Source organism: Salvia miltiorrhiza, chromosome 3, assembly GCF_028751815.1.
Source record: "Salvia miltiorrhiza cultivar Shanhuang (shh) chromosome 3, IMPLAD_Smil_shh, whole genome shotgun sequence".
Classification (NCBI taxonomy): domain Eukaryota; kingdom Viridiplantae; phylum Streptophyta; class Magnoliopsida; order Lamiales; family Lamiaceae; genus Salvia; species Salvia miltiorrhiza.
In genome coordinates this window covers 53,888,637-53,910,071 of record NC_080389.1, presented here as the reverse complement: position 1 = coordinate 53,910,071, position 21,435 = coordinate 53,888,637, and the positions used below count along the sequence as shown (strand labels likewise).

At 38.0% G+C, this 21,435-nt stretch overlaps 1 protein-coding gene and 1 non-coding gene across 2 annotated transcripts; one reads left to right on the top strand and one right to left on the bottom strand.

Annotated features, from left to right (window-relative positions):
- Positions 1–167: 167 nt before the first annotated feature.
- On the bottom strand, positions 168–303 carry LOC131019245 (small nucleolar RNA Z247). Its single transcript, XR_009100165.1, has one exon. It is a non-coding gene; the product is annotated as a small nucleolar RNA Z247 (small nucleolar RNA).
- A 19,756-nt stretch (positions 304–20,059) lies between these two features.
- Positions 20,060–21,034, top strand: LOC131014415 (21 kDa protein-like). Its single transcript, XM_057942380.1, has one exon. It carries the CDS (start codon positions 20,240–20,242, stop codon positions 20,831–20,833), a length of 594 nt encoding a protein of 197 aa, XP_057798363.1. The 5' UTR covers positions 20,060–20,239; the 3' UTR covers positions 20,834–21,034.
- Positions 21,035–21,435: the final 401 nt, after the last annotated feature.

Below are 21,435 nucleotides of genomic sequence, written 5' to 3'. Positions count from 1 at the left end.
TCTAGAGTTGTTGTGATTCTAATAAGAGTTGTTGTTGCCTTGGTAATTCTTGCCTCTGCCTTCTGGATTGGCAGCAATATGATTCTAATTTTCTCCTTGAACCAGATTAGCTGAAGGTTGAGAGCCTTCAATGCTTATGACTTGAGTTTTGGCTATTTCAATCCTATTTTCAAAGCTCAAGAGTAGAGTGCTAACATCTCCCAGTGACCAAACCTCAGGCTTAGAGGTAATGGTGACCATTACTGAATCATATTCAGGACCAAGACCTGCGAGAGTGTGCATAATCTGGTCATCTTCAGAAACTCTGTGACCAACAGATCCAAGAAGGTCGCAGCAAGTCTTTATTTTGTTGAGGTAGTCTCTCATGCTGAGGGAGTCCTCTTTAGAGTTTGAAGCTGGAGTTTGTACTGCATCACCTTGGCCTTTGACTGGTTCGAGTAGTTGAGCAAGAGAGCTTCCCAGATCTCTTTACTTGTGTTGAGACCAACAACAAGAATCATAGTGCTTTCAGTAAGAGATGATTGAATCCATGCAGATAGAAGCTGGTCTTGGCGCATCTAGCTAATATACTTTGAGTTGGGCAGAAGCTCACCATTTTCACTTGTTGTGGTGGCTTGAGGAGGGTCTCAGAGAAAATATTTCTCTAAACCGAGATCCTCTAACGTTAGCCATAATTTGCTATTTCCAAATGAGAAAATTATTCTCATTTAACTTGACTGATATTTGATTGTTTTGAGGTATGATAGGAATCAATGCAGTGGCAGGGTCCGCCATGATAAAAATAAAATAAGGAAAATGAAAATAAGGAAGAGAGTAGATGTGAAAGAGATAGGTCCTAGATGACCTGCTCTGATACCATGAAAGAAACAATGGATAAAACAGTAGAGCTAGAAATAGGCATAGTGTATAGGTTTAAAACTGCTGATTCCAATTCTCTGAATTCGTGTTTCAATGATGTGGAAGAAGACTTACATCCTTTATATACTAGTCTAAAGACTATTCTAGATCATAGACATAAAACCTTAATCCAGCTATACAAGAAGTACGTTCTGCTACACAATAAATAAAGCAAGAAGACTGTCGAATGCAAACAAAACAATGTAACAAACTTGAGCTTCTCACGAGTGAACCATAATAGGTATATTCTTGGATGAGATTCCTTTAACCAAATAGTCTGTTGATCTCTTTGTCATGCCACGTGTCTGGTATTGTTGAGGTGGAATGACAACATGGAAAGCTTGATGATCAGCATGAACAACATGTGAAGAAGGTCGAGCAATATTTCTTACAGTTATAGGTCAAAAGCAATAATACCTCTATTGTCATACGTCACACACGTTAGAGCCCCTAACCAATATTTTCTTTAAGTGTAACTCAGAAATTTGGGACTAACCCCCAATCTACATAATCTCTAGTGAAAAATCGAAATCCCCAGAATCAGAGTCCCAACTCGAAATCTCCAAATTGCTTTCGAATCCAGCACCCAAAGCAGTCTCTTCATAAAACTTTTGGTGATTCCTTGTTTTTCCTGAAAAAATCTCACTAATAAAAATCCTAAATTCTGCTCTCAATTCGTGGGTTTTAGAGAAAAATCCCAAATTCCTTCTGTTTCTGTCTTTGGCGAGCAATCGCCGCCTTCGCCATCAGCCAACCTCGATGTCTCTCCGGTGCGCCGTTTACGCGTCTCCACCACGAAGTGCGGGCCCTAGTTCTCTCGTTACAGTTTAGACAAAATCGCCACTACGACTCAGTTGCCGCCGCCTCTAGATGACCGGCGAGGTTCGCCGTGCCGCGCCCCAATCTACGACTACCACTTCCAAGAGAAATCTACCCATAGTAAATCGCCTCCGGGAGAAGCTTGAGCAGCCATGGCGCTGCCTAATATCATGGGGAAGACGTCCATTTCTTAGGGCTTTTCTTGATTAGTTCGATGCTAGTTTCAATCCCTTAATTTCTGTTCTTTTACTTACAATTTGTTATAATTTTGTTCAATTTTTGGTACAAGGGTAAAGGAAACATCAAACTATCCAGCAATGGGGCAAGACAACGGAGAGCTCAGGCGCAACTTCGCCGCCGCTGGGTTTCTATCGCCGTGCCGTGGGCTCTGGTTTCCGCAGGACTCATGTCGTTTCATCTCTTTTGATGAAGTCGAAGTTGCCGCTGCTTTGGTTCGACGAAGCAAGGCAAGTTGATGATATTCGCAGCTTCAAAACTTAGGTAACTGGGCCTTATTGCGCTGGAAGGAAGGAAAACAAAATGGCGAGCAATGTTTATTAGCTTGTGGCAAATGGTGGAATTGCGTTTGTGATAAGGGAACACCACAAGATTGCTTGGGCTATCAATTTTGAATCTAAGCTTCGTGCTGCTGCATACTTTGGGATTGTATACTCGAGAATTGTTTACTAGCTCCGGCTCGAGCAAATAGTCATCGTCTTCAAGCTGGGATGAAGCTCAGTGATCTTTTTCACGAAGTTCAGGGCACAAGCCTTATGAGTATCAAGGGTTACAACTCAAGTGTCTAATTCGGACATCAATGGCGATCATCCCGATGAATATTCGGCCTCTCAATTAAAGAAAAGCTAAGTTGTTTCTACCTCTCTCATTAAATAGAATCTGATTTTTGAACTAATTAGGGAAATATGTTCGTATAGGGAAATATGGGTTTTTATCAAATGTTTGAGAGATTAAAATAATTAGTACATGTTCTTGGTTTGAAGATTTGGGTCATGATTACATGATTGAAGCTATGTAATGATATTATCTATCTCAATATTGAGCTCCCTTTAGTTATGTGCTGACTGCGCATCTTTAACTGTTTACAAATCTAGTGAATGTCATTGAGGAAAAGTGGGGAATTAATTATTATTGTTTCAAATTTTGTTGAGGCCATTAGAGATTTTTTGAACTGAAAATTGCGACAACCAGCTTGGTTCTCTGTAAATTTATGGCGATTTAGTTCTGATCTTTGTTTTGATTTTGGGGCAAATTTACGGGATTAATCATTTTTTGTTTATAGACTAGAGGGGGGAGTAGGGCAAATTTTGATCATGTAGCGATTGACTTTTTTAAAGTTTATCATCTGCCCTGTGCTGATTCTTGGGATTTTTAAGCTTGTTATTGCTGTGATTTTACTTTATTGGTAAGCTTGATAGTGTTATGATGCTATGGTTTTTGGGACTTGATATTGTTGAGATATAACTCTGAACTTGGGAGTGATTTAGCTATGATTTTTGCTCTGATTTTGGGGATTAATTCTGTCATTTTGTTGGACTAACTTATGATTTCGCATTGTGAGTTCAGGACCACCAAGACGGGTATTTCAACATTTGCTCGCTGTTGAGAACACTACGATTGCCTAGCTGAGCCAAATATGGTTTATTCATGGGAGCTCTTGACAAAAGGGGACAAATGACAGCTCCGCTAGTTACTTGCTCGGGTCCTAAGCTCAACTTTTGGGGAATGTTATAGCGTTAAAACAGGGCTGCTGAACATACTCACAAAAAAGAGACTAATCGTGACATGGGTTTTTGGGTTAAATACATTATTGAATTCGTGGTTTCATATCTGCTGCACTGACGAATAATTATTGTTTATCCATTATACTTTCTCTTTGAGAGTCATGATTTCAGGATGCTGGATTTCAGCCATTGGGACACAAATATTCTAATTTATATGTCATTTTTGGGGATTCTTACAACTTTTAATCGGTGAAATAAATGTTTAGAACATTATTGTTGCTCAGTAAAAGCAAGGTGTACACTTTTTTATTATTATTATTAACAGGTTTACAGCCCTATTTAAAGGGGCTCTCATATTATTACTAATATATGTGCTTAAGAATTTTTGTAGCACAGGATAAGCAAATTTGGGGAATGATTTGAACAATTATGGTAAATACCATAATGTAAAAAAGGGTAACCCACTAGTAAGTGGTAATTCAGGTACTTCGCGGAACTCTATCAATGGGAAGAGCATGATTGGGATATGTTATACTTTAGCACTTGGGCAAAATCATGATTTATATGATCTTTGATGGGATTTGAAAATTTGAATGAATGCATCGGTATATGAATATGGGAATCAAGTTGTGGCAATGGATTATATAATCTAGGGTTCGAATTCTCTTTGCAGCCCCGTCTCAGGGGGCTTTCATATTTGTACTAATATATGTGCCTAAGAGATCTTGTAGCACATGGCAATTAAATTTGGGAAAGCTTTGAACAAAATATGGGAACCGCCATAACATGAAAACGGTAAACCACTTGCAAGTGGTAATTCAGGTACTTCACTGAACTTTATCTCGTGGAAGCATGTGAACATGATGGGGGAGTATTATGCTTTATCACTAGGCAAAATTATGATCTTAGGGTATTTTATGGGAACATGTAAGCATGATAGGGATTTGGGAAATATTCTACTTCTTTACTTGGGCAACACCATGACTTATATGATCTATGCTGGGATTTATGCAATCATAAATATGTCTTGGAAGCTGCACAACTTCTGCATATGTGCTTAGACTTGAAATATGACGAAGCTGCACACCTTCTGCATATATGCTAGGGCTTGAAATGCAACTTGAATTATGTTACTTGGGAACTGTAGTTATGCTAACTCTCTCACAATCATCACAAGCATGAGCACCAAACACACACACTTAACATGTTCATGCAGAGCATTGCACATGTCACCAGAGGGGGAGTAGGGTGTATACCCATAATCCACAATTTACAAATTCAAAATTGCTGTTTAGCAAGTCAAGGGAAAAATAAATGCAAAATTGCTTCCTAGCAAGTCAAGGAAAAGCAAACATCAAGGGCGGATCAGAGGAATCATTTCAGCCGTAAGCCACGAAAGTTGGTTGCACCCACAGGGTCTTCCATGCTCCGTGCAGGGGGTTACTGTTCAACCGTAAGCCACGAAAGTTGGTTGCACCCCCAGGGGGTTACTGTTCAATCGTAAGCCGCGAAAGTTGGTTGCACCCCCCGGGTCTTCCATGCTCCGCGCAGAGGGTTACTGTTCAATCATAAGCCGCGAAAGTTGGTTGCACCCCCCGGGTCCTCCATACTCCGCGCAGAGTGTTCCAGCCGGCAAGGAGGGAAGCAGCAAATGAATGCACACAAAGGAGAGAAGCAGCAAAGGAATGCACACAAAAGAGGGAAGCAGCAAAAGAATGCATACAAAGGAGGGAAGCAACAGAGCAATGCTTTGCCGTGATTTCAAATGCTCTGCCGCCGTCCGTGATCCCAACGCTCTGCCACCGTCCGTGATCCCAATACTCTGCCGCCGTCCGTGATTTCAAATGCTCTGCCACCGTCCGTGATCCCAATGCTCTGCCGCCGTCCGTGATTTCAAATGCTCTGCCGCCGTCCGTGATCCCAACGCTATGCCACCGTCCGTGATCCCAATGCTCTGCCACCGTTCGTGATCCCAACGCTCTGCCACCGTCCGTAATTCCTATGCTCTGCCGCCGTCCGTGATCCCAATGCTCTGCCGCCGTCCGTGATCCCAATGCTCTGCCACCGTGCGGGATTCCAATGCTCTGCCCTGATTTTTCTGCTCTGACGGGCATTTCTCTGTTCTGAAAGGGCATTTCTCTGCTCTGATCGGGCTGCTTTGACGAACATTTCTCTGTTCTGAAAGGGCATTTAGCTACTCTGACCGGGCTAGGCATTTCTCTGCTCTGACCGGGTTGGGTATTTCTCTGCTCTACCCTACTCTGCGGGATGCTCTGCTCTACTCTACGGGCTACAGTATTTTGCGCCTCTGCTCTATGGGCTGCTTTGATCTATTCTAATCGCTGCTCAGCGAGAAATAAGCCGCCTTTTGGTGTGCTACTGTCATCTATGGGTCTTCTCATGCGCTGGTTTTCTTACGCGCAGATTATCTATTGGTCTTCTCATGCGCTGGATTTCTTACGCGCTCAACAACAGGGTATATTGTTCAGACTCGACAAATATTTATGACGGGTTTTCTCACATGATCAGAATATCATATTTCTCAACTTTGACATGGGTCTTCCTATGTTATTCGGGTATTCTTGCAACGGCCTTCTGATTCATCCAACACAAAGCATTTATATCGCTTATCTATGCAAAGTATTCAATATGGGGTATTCTCAGCGCTGGTCTTCTTATGCGCCCAAAGAAATGGAAATTATTTATCTTTGTCAACATTCAACAAATAAGAAGGAAATCTAACTTGGAACTACAATTCCAAAGTCAAGGGAAAAAAAATGCTTATCTTTGCTTTCTTACAGTATTAAAACTCTTATGTCTTCATGATTTGCAGGCATTAAGGAAAACAGCACAGCGCTGGTTTTAACAATACTTCGCTGGCTGAACATGAAGAATACCCGGTTCAACCAGACTAGGGGAGAGTAGCTGATGAGGACTGAAATATGCACCAGCGCTGTGCTAAACAAGGCTACAGGAATTACTACAGCAACACAGCTCGACTCTCGGTTCGATTAAGGAGTGAAACTCATGTAATAGGGGCTTGGGCCTAATTATTTAGGGCTAGTAGGCTAATGGGCCAAATAGGCTCAAGGCCCTTACTTTCTCCCTTTCCTATAAATAGCTCCTTTTAGCTCTCATTTTAAGAGGATCATCTTTTCTTAGCCTACAACTTGTAAACTGTAAAATACTCTCTCAATTATAGTGGAAAACCCCCGTGGACGTAGGTCTTCTCGACCGAACCACGTAAATCCGGTGTCGTTTATTGCTTTCTAGTTTAGGTGTTGGTTTCATGTTTCACCAATTATATATTAATTTTTCATTTTAGGAAGTGGTCTATTGAAATGAGACGTCAAAATAAGGAAACATGACCTATTAAATTAAGATCTCTACAATAATATATTTTCAAAATGGACAAACTGCAGACGAACACATAATAAGCACATGTTTAATTACAATTATAAATTATGGATCTATGATAAATTCTATTACTTCAAATTGAAGATTAAAAGTGCATATTTTTACCTTAAGGTAATTTCTTAATTACATTCAGTGCATTTTTTTTAATTATAATTTATAACGAGGACAAAAATATACATTCCTTAAAAGACTGAAATATTAAAGCAAATCTAACAGAATTCTCCGATAACAGCGTTGTTCGCAGGCCTGTTGATTCCTCAAATTTGATCTTATTCGAAATAGCTCCACATATTCAAACAAGAACAGGATCGAGACAAAGAGGGAGATAAATATGAATAATTATTGTTGGTTTGTGATATTCCATAAGCTCAGGGTGTTGGCTGCTATTTTTCATTTCCAGCGGAGGGGCTCTTGTGCAAATAAAGAGTTTGTTAGTTATTAGTTATTGATGAACTAATCTACACCAGGGTCATCATAGAGAGGGATATACTTAACCCTATTCTGCATGATGTAACGGTGAGTGATACACGAGAGTTGTATGTGTGAGATCTTGAGAGAGAAAGAGGTTGTACATAGTGAGAGAAGAGAAGCCATTGTTGAGCTCTATTCTTAGCTGTAATTTTTGCTCTTGAGATTGAATAATAGATCGCAATATTCTTCTCCGTGGACGTAGGCTTTTTACGCCGAACCACGTAAAATCTTCTTTGCATTTTTCTTTTGATTGTGTTCTTGATATTGTCGATTGAAATCAACAATTATAATCCGATTATAAGTCCAAAATGAGTCATATTCCTACTAGAATTCTTAGTATTTTGTCTATAAATATGGGCATATATTCATTATTCAGGCAACAACTCTATACTTGCAAACTCCAATCACCCAAATAGTGAATTTCTTGGCTGACCCTTCATGGACGTAGATCTTTATAATTGAACCACGTAAATTCTTGCGTTCTTTTAGCTTTCCATTAGAAGCGATATTTTTAGGCACGACACTTTAAGTGCATATAATATCCAAGTCATTATAGAACTATAAATATTTTCAATTTTGAATAAGATTTTACATATTTAATTAAGTGTGTTTTACAATATTTAAATCCAGACATAAATAAGTAGATTAATTGAACATACACATGTAATCTTTAAATCAATTAATGCCCAAGACCTGAGGTTCTGGGTTCGAGTCCTCCGTCGCGCAGTCTTTAAAATTTCTTTATTACTTATCAAGCTTTTCTTGCTGATCATCAAGCTTTCCATGTTGTCATTCCACCTCAACAATACCAGACACGTGGCATGACAAAGAGATCAACAGACTATTTGGTTAAAGGAATCTCATCCAAGAATATACCTATTATGGTTCACTCGTGAGAAGCTCAAGTTTGTTACATTGTTTTGTTTGCATTCGGCAGTCTTCTTGCTTTATTTATTGTGTAGCAGAACATACTTCTTGTATAGCTGGATTAAGGTTTTATGTCTATGATCTAGAATAGTATTTAGACTAGTATATAAAGGATGTAAGTCTTCTTCCACATCATTGAAACACGAATTCAGAGAATTGGAATCTGCAGTTTTAAACCTATACACTATGCCTATTTCTAGCTCTACTGTTTTATCCATTGTTTCTTTCATGGTATCAGAGCAGGTCATCTAGGACCTATCTCTTTTACATCTACTCTCTTCCTTATTTTCCTTTTCCTTATTTTATTTTTATCATGGCGGACCCTGCCACTGCATTGATTCCTATCATACCTCAAAACAATCAAATATCAGTCAAGTTAAATGAGAATAATTTTCTCATTTGGAAATAGCAAATTATGGCTAACGTTAGAGGTCTCGGTTTAGAGAAATATTTTCTCCGAGACCCTCCTCAAGCCACCACAACAAGTGAAAATGGTGAGCTTCTGCCCAACTCAAAGTATATTAGCTAGATGCGCCAAGACCAGCTTCTATCTGCATGGATTCAATCATCTCTTACTGAAAGCACTATGATTCTTGTTGTTGGTCTCAACACAAGTAAAGAGATCTGGGAAGCTCTCTTGCTCAACTACTCGAACCAGTCAAAGGCCAAGGTGATGCAGTACAAACTCCAGCTTCAAACTCTAAAGAGGACTCCCTCAGCATATATATTATTGAAAATATATTATTGTAGAGATCTTAATTTAATTGGTCATGTTTCCTTATTTTGACGTCTCATTTCAATAGACCACTTCCTAAAATGAAAAATTAATATATAACGTATTATTTACATTAAATGTCTTTGTACCCACAAATAATTATCTCTTTTTTATTTCTATCTCCTACTTTTTACCAAATATATCATCAAAAAAATCATTTTCTCTCTCTTATTTTATTATAAACTATTTGTTTCTTAATATTCGTATTCAAGTCTTGTGGCTTATTGAATTGAGACGGAGGAAGTATATGTTTGTTAACACAAAATTCCTGTACACCCGGGTGTACCGTACACTCGGGTTGACCCATACCCAGATCCTGACTCGCATGCTAATCCAAACCCGCATCCTGACCCAAATCATATAAATGACACTATTCAGTTATACAAATGACACTACTTATAATTGACACTATAACATTTTAAAATGTTATAGTGTCATGTTCAATATTTTCAATCTTATAGTGTTATTTAAAATATTATAATATCATTTACAATCTTATTGTGTCAATTACATGAAGTGTCATTTATTATTTCTGAATAGTGTCAATTATACACAGTGTCATTTACAACGTTATAATGTCATTTATATAACAGAATAGTGTCAATTATAGGCAGTGTCATTTGTATAATCGAATAGTATCATTTAAACAATTTGAGTCAAGATGCGAATTTGAATTAGGATACAGGTCAGGATCTGAGTATGAGTCAACCCGGGTGTACCCAAGGCCACCTCGTTTGTAACTCCATCCGTTTCAATATTCATGTTTCCTTTCTTTTGGGCACGAGTATTTAGGAGAGTAAAATTAAGAGTTAAATTGTGTATCCCATGTACTTAAGTTAAGTTAGTGTTAATTTAATTAAGGGATGTTGGTTCTATCTCTCCCTCCCATAAAACTCCTACCACCGGACCACCGCCTGTAAATCACCATTGCACCACCACCTGTAAACTACCACACACTGCCACCTCACCTCAAATGAGTTCCGATTGTAACGGTCTGGCATCTCCTTATCGACTGAATCCTTCAACTAAATCCGCTCACAAACACCAAACTGCAAATTTTGTAGATCTAAATAGTGCGATACTGACAAACATGGTTTTCGTACCTCAATTCCACATGTTTTGTTGTCATTTCCCTTCATGTTTTGCTTGTGAATGCTTGTTTGTGCCCGAATATTTAGTTTTATGAAGATTTGATATCTTGGTGTAGTTTTGGAGTAATTTCAGGAACCATCAATGATTAATTGGAGGATTTTGAAGATATGAGATTGAAGTACGTCTCGAGAGGAATCCGTGAGCGCAAACGGCGACCAAATCCGAGTCCGGACGAGGGAGAACGGAGCAAAACGAGCGGCCTGCGCAATACGCCCAGTAGCCCGCGGTCATCACCCGCGGCCGCGGGGTAGGACCGCGGGTCAGCTGCCCCCGACTCAGGAGACACCCGCGGTCACCACCCGCGGCCGCGGGGTGGGACCGCGGGTCCCCTGACTCTCCCCCACGTTTGCTGGCCGCGGGCGCGGGCCAGGACCGCGGGAAAAGGGCGGAGCCTCCCCAAGTGGGCCCCAGTCGGGTTTTTAACCCCTTTCTCCCCCTTTTCCTCACATTATTCATCATTCACCAAACACACCCACTCCATCTTCCCCAATTCTCTCCAATTCCAAACCCTAGCCTCCATTCTCTACCATTTTTTTCTCTCTTCCACACACAAAAACAACACCAAAATCAAATAAAGAAGGGGAAGACTTGGAAAGGAGCTCATCAAGACTACATGATTGAAGATCAAGATTATAGGATTTGTCTATGAATCTCTATCTCTCTATATCTTTATTTATGTTTTCTTATGACTTGAGATTTGCTTTTATTATGAATATGCTTGGCTAAAATCTCTTATCTTAGGGATTAGATTAGATGGATTTGTAATGGATTGATTTCTTTGTTCAATATATATCTTGATTGTGCTTATTGTTATCTTTTCAAGTCCTAGATTTATCTCTTGTATGATTGGTTGGCCACCTTTTGTGCATTTCTAATTTGTGATTTGAATCGGGAGAGGATAATTACAATAGATTAGGAGTTTGATACATATAATCTCAATAAACCGGGAGGTTGAGAGGTGGGTGAGGGCTTGTTGATCTTTTGTGCTCTTGGGAGTTATAGGTTAGAAATTGACCGGGGACGGCAATTATGACCCGTAATCTACTGTTTTAGTCGTCCGGGAGGGGGCTAAAACTAGTGGGGAGATCGCCCTAGATAAGTAGGCCATATCAAGATTAATATTGCTTTAGATTGAAGTTCATTACGATCCATCGAAATCTAGTCCCTAGGATAACTTTCCTTCGAGTCATTCCCCAATTTATTAACTAAGTTTATTTTGTTGTTATTTTATTTACTTGCTTTATTTAGCTTTGTTTTAGTTATCAACACCTCTTGAACTTTGGTTGTCTAAATAGATTGAAAACAGCTTATTAATAATATTTAGAAGTTTAAATTCACCAATCCTTGTGGAATACGACCTTGCTTCCCTATATTGCAACTACACCGTATACTTGCGGCGTAGTAAAAATATTAGCGAACAAGTTTTTGGCGCCGTTGCCGGGGATTGGTTGAATTTTTACTTTTGATATTGTGAAAAGTTGTTTTTATCTAATTTAGATATTGTTTTTATGTTTGTTTATTTATATGTTTATTTATTTTTGTTAGAGAAAATTGCTCCACAACCGTAAAAGCGGCACCAAAAATGGATGATGAAAGGAATGAGTTGGTTGAGCAACTCCAACTACAATTGGCGTTGATGCAACTTAAGTTGCGTGTTTTGGAAGCCAAAAGAAATTGTAGGCAACCAATGATCCAAAAAGCCTTCCAACCAACACCTTCCTATGGTGAGTATTATGACATGGGGTGCAATGCCATGGAGTGGCAATCACCATTGGAGTATGAGGACCATTTCAATAGTTGGAATTATGAAAATTCTTATTCCACTCAAGAAGGCTTCCAAGGGGGAAATCGATACTATCAAGTGGAGAAATCGAATTCGAAAGACGATCTCCTACAATGCTTCTTAACTACACAAGCTTGGATAGAAAAAAATCTAGCAAAATCGGAGGTTATGCTAGATGAGCAAAGGAGGTCTTTGGCTACCACTATGGAAAATCAAAAGCGAATTGATGATTTGTGCATGGCCATTAGCCTTCAAAATGGAACCTTGTATGAGGAACCAATGCCAATGCTAAGTGAAGAGCCTCAAGAAGTTGAAGAAGAGTATGAAGAAGATGAGGATCAATTCTCCAAACCCCTTGAAGTCGAGAGCCCAACTTTTCCGACACAACCTCTACAATTTCAAAAAGATGAAGATTTCACAAGCTTTAAAGAAAGCAAAGTCAAAAATTTTGTCGATCCTTACCTCGCCACAGGCGATTCTATGAAGGCTTGCTTCTTTCACTTTTATTTATCTTCATCTTTTGATTTTCACTTTGATTTGTCTAATAAGGAATTGTTTGAGTGTGGTGGTACTCTAGATGGTGAACGAGATTACCATGACGCCCGGGATGTCTCAAGAATTGCAAAGCCACCATATTTTTGGGTCGCGGTGGATGGAGCATGCAAATTTGATGAGAAATGGCCACCGCCTAAGCCTCCACCTCGTTTGTGAGTACGAGACAAGTAACCATTTTCTCCTTCATCCAAACTTATTTCTCCTTTGTGTGAAATAAGTTTGGGGGGAGGGTGAAGATGGGTTACTTATCTCGTTTATCCGTTGTTTATTTATTTAGTTAGTTTAGTTTTCGAATAATGAGATTTTGTCTCTGTTTTTGAGCTTTTCCTTGTCTTTTGTTTTTGAGCTTGATTGTTGAAAAACATGAGTTGGATGAAATGTGTGTTGGGCTTATGATATGAATGTTGCTTTTGAAAAGAAATTGTGTGTATCACTTGTGGATTATGCATGAAAAGTTTGAACTTGTGACAAGTGAGTTAAATGTTTTGCCTCCAAGAACTTGATAATGAGCTTGTAAGATTTGAGCCATTGATTGTCATATTATCACAATCTCATTTTGTTCTTGAGTGTAAATCGATTGAGCATGTATGTTGGTCTCTAGAACTTGCCATGAGTCCTCTCTTGAAAATAAAAGTAGATGTGTTGTTAATATTGAAGTGATTTAAGGCCATCTTTGTTAGCCACTTGACCCCAATTGTGCCAAATTCTCATATGATCCTAGTTTACCCCTTTTGTGCCTTGTAGCCTTTCTTTGAATGAACCAATGATAAAGGGGTAGAACTTAGAGTGTTAGTGGTTGCTTTGATGAAGAAAAAAGATTGGGAAATGATTGAAATTGCTTATCAAGCTTTGATTGTGTGAAAATCACTAATCCCCTATGAGCTCAAAAAGAAAAAGAAATGAAAATGAATGTGAATAAAAGAGCATAAAGGGGAGTGATTTGTCTTTTGAATCATAGCCATGATAGATATCACTAAGGATGAAAAGATGAAATGTAGGGATTTTGGTTTTTGATTGATAAGAGAAATGGTGAAGTTGATTTGTTCATTGTGATTGATGGATTGTGGGATGAGTCACTTTGCCTAAAAAAACTACTCACCTTACCAAAGAGCCCTCATTGCAACCCAATGAAAGCCCTTTTTGATCTCTATTTATAACACATTGAAGCATAGAGAGTTAGGACAAACGGCAAGCCTATGGTAGATTGCATGTATTGTTTCGAATTGAGTGTAAACACGTCCATTCTAAACACTTGAGAGTCGAGTGCATCATTGAAACATTCACCTTGTGAGGATTCAAGCTTGGAGGCTATAATGTTGAACTTACTATCACTTGTGACTTCTTGAAATGCATATCTACTTGTGATACACTAGTGAAATATTTTGAAAAAAATTGAAGCCCTTGAAATGACACCAATTCATTCTCACATGTTTGTTATCTTTTATTTCTCTTCTCTTTGTTGTTTGGGGACAAACAACGCTTTAAGTTTGGGGGGTTGATAAACATGGTTTTCGTACCTCAATTCCACATGTTTTGTTGTCATTTCCCTTCATGTTTTGCTTGTGAATGCTTGTTTGTGCCCGAATATTTAGTTTTATGAAGATTTGATATCTTGGTGTAGTTTTGGAGTAATTTCAGGAACCATCAATGATTAATTGGAGGATTTTGAAGATATGAGATTGAAGTACGTCTCGAGAGGAATCCGTGAGCGCAAACGGCGACCAAATCCGAGTCCGGACGAGGGAGAACGGAGCAAAACGAGCGGCCTGCGCAATACGCCCAGTAGCCCGCGGTCATCACCCGCGGCCGCGGGGTAGGACCGCGGGTCAGCTGCCCCCGACTCAGGAGACACCCGCGGTCACCACCCGCGGCCGCGGGGTGGGACCGCGGGTCCCCTGACTCTCCCCCACGTTTGCTGGCCGCGGGCGCGGGCCAGGACCGCGGGAAAAGGGCGGAGCCTCCCCAAGTGGGCCCCAGTCGGGTTTTTAACCCCTTTCTCCCCCTTTTCCTCACATTATTCATCATTCACCAAACACACCCACTCCATCTTCCCCAATTCTCTCCAATTCCAAACCCTAGCCTCCATTCTCTACCATTTTTTTCTCTCTTCCACACACAAAAACAACACCAAAATCAAATAAAGAAGGGGAAGACTTGGAAAGGAGCTCATCAAGACTACATGATTGAAGATCAAGATTATAGGATTTGTCTATGAATCTCTATCTCTCTATATCTTTATTTATGTTTTCTTATGACTTGAGATTTGCTTTTATTATGAATATGCTTGGCTAAAATCTCTTATCTTAGGGATTAGATTATATGGATTTGTAATGGATTGATTTCTTTGTTCAATATATATCTTGATTGTGCTTATTGTTATCTTTTCAAGTCCTAGATTTATCTCTTGTATGATTGGTTGGCCACCTTTTGTGCATTTCTAATTTGTGATTTGAATCGGGAGAGGATAATTACAATAGATTAGGAGTTTGATACATATCATCTCAATAAACCGGGAGGTTGAGAGGTGGGTGAGGGCTTGTTGATCTTTTGTGCTCTTGGGAGTTATAGGTTAGAAATTGACCGGGGACGGCAATTATGACCCGTAATCTACTGTTTTAGTCGTCCGGGAGGGGGCTAAAACTAGTGGGGAGATCGCCCTAGATAAGTAGGCCATATCAAGATTAATATTGCTTTAGATTGAAGTTCATTACGATCCATCGAAATCTAGTCCCTAGGATAACTTTCCTTCGAGTCATTCCCCAATTTATTAACTAAGTTTATTTTGTTGTTATTTTATTTACTTGCTTTATTTAGCTTTGTTTTAGTTATCAACACCTCTTGAACTTTGGTTGTCTAAATAGATTGAAAACAGCTTATTAATAATATTTAGAAGTTTAAATTCACCAATCCTTGTGGAATACGACCTTGCTTCCCTATATTGCAACTACACCGTATACTTGCGGCGTAGTAAAAATATTAGCGAACAGATACCAATAACGATTTAAAGAAATTTAAAAAATGGTCGAAGCTTAAGATAGAAGCTTAAAAAATGGTTGAAAAGGAGTTTTCTTCACCGGAATTGACGCCAGGGGCCGCGATTTAAACTTTATACTCCCTCCGTCTCCATCAAGAATGTATCACTTTGAGTTCCACACGAACTTTAAAAAATTTGTATGTTAATTGTGATAGATGCATTTTTAATTGTGAATTGAATGGGTCCTATCATTTTTTTGGCTTTATTGATGATGTTCGGAATGAAATAATAAAAATTAAAATTAATTCAAAATTAATATATTTATACACCAATAACCCACTAAAAATTAGGGGTGTAAATGAGCCGAGTCGAGTCGAGTATTGACATGCTCGAGCTTGAACTCGGTCTATATGTATCAAGCTCGAGCTCGAGCTCGACTCGTTCGAGTTTGAGATTTTTGAGCTCGAGCTCGACTCGATTGCATATTCGCTGAGGTCGAGCTCGACTCGGTTCGGCTTGATTATTGAATCTTAATCGAGCTCGAGCTCATTTAAGCTCGATGAGCTCAAGCTCGTATGCTCAACAAATTGTATATATTATGGGAGTGTTCGGTTGCTCGATATTAAATTGTCCTGAGATCAGCCGAGATTGAATTGGCTCGAGATTATTTTTGTCATTGGGGGTAGGCTAAGACTCATAAGCCCCGACTAATCCTACGTGGCATAATCTCAAGATTAAGTCTCGGGCCCTATTTATTCAACCAAACATAATATTACATAACTAATCCTATCTTATCCTATAAACCGAACACCCCCTATGAGCTATGTTAGTAATTAAGCTATAGTATAGGGATAAAATCGTAATTTTTTTGAAAGTTCGATTAGGCTCGCGAGTCTAACAAGTCAAGTATGATGAAACTCGAATTCGGGCTCGATACCTAATCGAGTAGCTCGAGCTCGAGCTCGACTCCACTTATACCAAGTCGATTTCAAATAATTTTAGAGTCGATTCCAAGTGACTCGCGAGCTAGCTCGACTCACACCAAGATAATCATTTGGACACCCAATGAATAATCTTCCAAATTTACCCTTGGCCTTGGCCATGGCCAAATAATGTCTCATCATCAAGCCGCACATCGTTTTCGGTGCAAACATAAATATATATGCATGCACATGCACAGCACGTCGACAAATTGGGTGGAGGTCGATAGCCAAATTCAATTAATAATGTTCATCCTCCTCCAATTCTGGCCCACGAATCCATCAATTCTAATTTTGGCCCATGAAATCAATCAATTTGTAGAAAATTAATCCTTCTTTTTAACCTTTGAATAGATGTTTATTAGGGGAAAAAAGATCATCGAAATTATAATTAGAAATACATTCATACACGATAGTGTGACACATTAAGTTCATCATGAATTTTAATAAAAATTAATAAATTTTCTAGTGGAGAAAAAAGTCACACCATATTAAATAATGAGTAATTGACATTGAACTATAAGGATTGTGGGTGATCAATTGGTGAAATTTTTAGTGATTAAGGAGTGGTCGGGGATTGAATTATAAGGGTTGAGTGTTAATAAAAAGAAATTAAAGAAAAGCATTATATTTTTTGTAGATAAGATGCCGAATAAAGTAATTGTGTCGTGAATGGATAAAATATATAGTTTCTTTTTTATGTTTGAAAATATGCCTAATATATATTGTCTCATATTAGAACATATGCAAACAGTCTTATTCTTTTTTTTTTTTTGGCGCGTTCCCTCAGATTTTGGGAACTACAGTATACATATTCAACTTCATGAGCTGAATATTTTGTGGTAATTATGTAGACCCTTGGGAAATGGTAATTACTTATAGGCAGTTTTAACTTTTATTCATTTTTAGGCATGAGACCTCATATTTTGTCGTATCTATAACCTTCGCAGTAATAATTTTTTTTAAAAAATAGATATTTATATAAGGCGATAATGATCGGCATAGTTGATGAATCGAATTGCAAGTATGGTAGCAATTATATGACATGGAGCCACTTGTGCAAGTGTTCCAATCCAAATTTGATCACATGTATGTGTTTAATGTGGACCTGAAATATAAAAAAAAAGGTATGTATTATACATGAACGTATATATTCATACTAAATTCTTTGTTAGATGAGTGTATACATGCTAAAAAATAAAGGTTCATGCATGTCCAACACTTGAGAGAAATGGGTCCCCATATAATACATCTTCCGAACGCCTAAAATAACATCTATCGTCTCTTCAAAATTTAAATTTCACAAATTTCCGTTTTGAGACAAATTAACGAAATAGGCGTCCCTTTTCATAATCATTGATTAGTTTGTTAAGCAGCATATTATAATTTTGGCACAGTACGGAATACGCAGATCGACCAACGAAAACGAAAATTTATTCGAAATTCAATAGGAATGAATATCCAACAAAATACGAAATTAAGCAGTTATAGACCTATTGTACTAAAAAATGAATCAAATTTTTAAAAAGAAAAGAAAATATCAAAATGGCCAAAGAAAGCCTGAAGCGATTAAAATTTAGGAAGCCCAAATATTATGCGTATTTTAAATCTTGCGATGTACATGTACTACTAGACTAGATAGATCTTTAACCATCAAACAAACATGCATCAGCCGCCATATCAAGTCTACAAAGCTATACTTGAACTTGTAATATTGTGGACCCCCGCTTCTTCTTTGGCTGCTGTTTCTTTTCTTTTTTATATTTATGGCTCATTTGGTATATGATATGCGATGATGTGTTATGTTTAATTGAAATATTTTTTATTATATGTTATATTAATATCATATTTATTAAAATATATAAGAATATTTGTAAAATATAATTTATTATTTGATACGATGTATTAAAATTATATAAAATTAATAATAATTATAATTAAGATTTGTACCATGTATATCATCTCCATAAGTGGTATACGAAATTCTTCAAATCAGTATAATATTTTCGATCTTTTAATTTATAAAGGATCGTGTGTTTCGTATTACTTCTCATCAAATAAAATATTATAATATCATAGGCATATTATAAACCCTATAGTCACCCATGTCAAACGAGGAGGACATAAGTTTAGGAGTACCTAAGGTTTAATATACCTAAGGTTTAATAAGGGATCCCACATATGGTCCAAGAAGATGGCGACCAATCTCGTCCAACTGCAAAATTATTGTATAGTGTGATGAATAATTAAATAATTGGCGGGTTTCTAAGTTTGACGGTACACTTGAGGAATATGTGTCCCCAACGCATCTATCATTATTCATTCAGACGCTTTACTAAAATATCTATAGTCTCGATACTTAAAAAAAATTATCTCTACTCTCTTTAAACGTTTAATTATTTTCTAGATTTCATTTATGATAGATATAAATATATAATGCTATCATTCAGACGCTTTAAAAATATCTATAGTCTCGGTGCTCAAAAAGATATCTCTACTCGGTTTCAAAAAAAAAAAAAAAAAAAAAAAAAAGATATCTCTACTCTCTTTAAACGTTTCTTTTCTAGATTTCATTTATGATAAGACATAAATATAATAACCGACCCTTCACATCATCCTTAATAGATTTATTAAGCAAAAAAATTAACATGAGCATTTTGAAATTGGAGATGTGATTCCAAATATTCGATGATTGTAATTAACAATACGGGAGGAGAATCGTGATAATTCTCAATCAATTTTGAAGACCTCATGTGCATGTTTGAATAAAATATCCAATCTCAGTGCAAAAGATAGAAGCGACAAATATACTGTAAATTGAAAAGTTGAAAATTTTGGAAGTTGACTAGTTGAGTTCGATTTGCAACAAGGTCCAAATGTTGTCAAATAACAATTACCTCTTTGTATTATTATTACACGGAATAATATTAAAGTATTCAGCTGCCTGGTGATTTGAAATATATTTGTAATAAGTTTCAAAACGTACTTAATTTTTTTCAAAAATTGAAATTAATTAAAAGGATTATGTACCCTAACTTTTAATTTATCCCTCTGTCCACGTAAATAAGACTTAAGAAGGGTGACACGAGTGTGCGTGTGTTGGTCAAGCGGTAAGAGGTTTATACCTGAGGCCAAAATTCTTGGGTTCAAGTCTCCTGTGGCACGACTTTTAAATTTCTTTATTTAATACTGTGTTAATATATCAAAAAAAAGAAGAAGGGTGACACGCGAGTTTTAAGAAAACTTGTGTTTGTTTATTTAATCAGTGGAGAAAGAGATCCACAAATTAAGAAAAGTAGAAAAAATTAATTAAGTTAGTGAATGGAGAAAGATGCTCACAAACTAATCAATTAAATATTCCTAAAAATAGGTTAAGACGTATTTTCATGGACGAACAAAAATGACAAATTAGATCTTATTTTCGTGGACGGAGTGAGTACTATTAATTAATAAAATTAAAACTTAATAATAAGAAATAATTATATATTAAACTAAATTGAAAAAAAAAAGAATAAAAAATTGAAAGTGCGAGACACAAAATTAATTGAACACTAAATATATGCGTATGTGACACTACCACTACATCAAGTGGATTCCTATAACTCACACTCAAGACTAAGTAACCCACTTGAGATCCTCTGTAATTAACCCTTGATTTTGTGCCTATATATAGACCATTTCTCCACCAAAATATCCACAACCAAACACTAACAAGTTTCACACACAAACACACACATTGATCCGAAAATGATGACGTGGAGAGGCATATCTTCAGTTGTAGTAATATTGTTGGTGGCAGTTATGGAGTCCGGTTGCGAAAGCAGAGGTGTGGGCGGGTCCAGGAGCACCGAGTTCATCCGAACATCCTGCTCCACCACCTCCTACCCCAAGCTCTGCTACTCCTCCCTCTCCACCCACGCCACCGCCATCCAGCAAAACCCCAAGCTCCTCGCCAACGCCGCCCTCTCCGTCAGCCTCCACACCGCCCTCTCCACCTCCGCCGACATGCTCAAGCTCTCCCACGCCGCCGGCATGACGCCCCGAGAGGTCGGCGCCATGCGGGACTGCGTGGAGGAGCTCGCCGACTCGGTCGACCAGCTCAGAAAATCCATGGCCGAGATGAACCAGATCAAGGCCTCCAACTTCCCGTCCATTATGAGCGACGTTCAGACATGGGTCAGCGCCGCCTTGACGGACGAGTCCACCTGCATGGACGGCTTCGCCGGGAAGCTTATGGCCGGCGGCGTCAAGACGGCGGTTCGAGGGAAGATTGAAAATGTGGCGCATATGACCAGCAACGCCTTATCTCTCATCAATGCCTATGCTACTCTTCGTGCTTGATTAATGTTCTACCTATACTTTAATTTGTTTCAAAACGTATGCTAGTGCTAGATATTATGTTTTATTGTTGTCTACTGCGCGCATGCACTTTTTTGAGTAAGTATAAGTGTATAAATTGGTAATATATGTACGATTTGATTGCTTAGAAGTTAATGGATTCTAGTTAATTACATCAATGAAAATTAAAGTTAGTTTTTGGTATATATAATTACTACTTATGCTTTTGCGATGGAAGTGTCTCTTATTGTTTCACCGACAAGAGCAAGTTGGAGGATAAGAGACGGGCCTATATGCTAGCTAGTATGTAAGTTAAAGGGTATAGTATATGATTATGATTGATATATATTTTTCTCCACTTCAAAACCAAATCCTTCAATTATGGTGGCTTTTTAATACTCGTCATTAATTGTAATCCCAAAAGGTATTTTGGAACATATTGAAAATATGGTTCAAATCGAAATAAATAATGATTTCAAGATAGTGTTGAATGAGAGACAGACGCGATTAGTCCTCCGTTCTTATTGCAGAGATCTTACATGCATGATCCAATATAGAATATTTAATTTGAAGTAGAGGTAATAGAGTAGTGCATGTTGATTGTG

Coding starts and splice junctions, on each gene's coding strand:
- LOC131014415 (XM_057942380.1), top strand. CDS start 20,240: ATGATGACGTGGAGAGGCATATCTTCAGTTGTAGTAATATTGTTGGTG.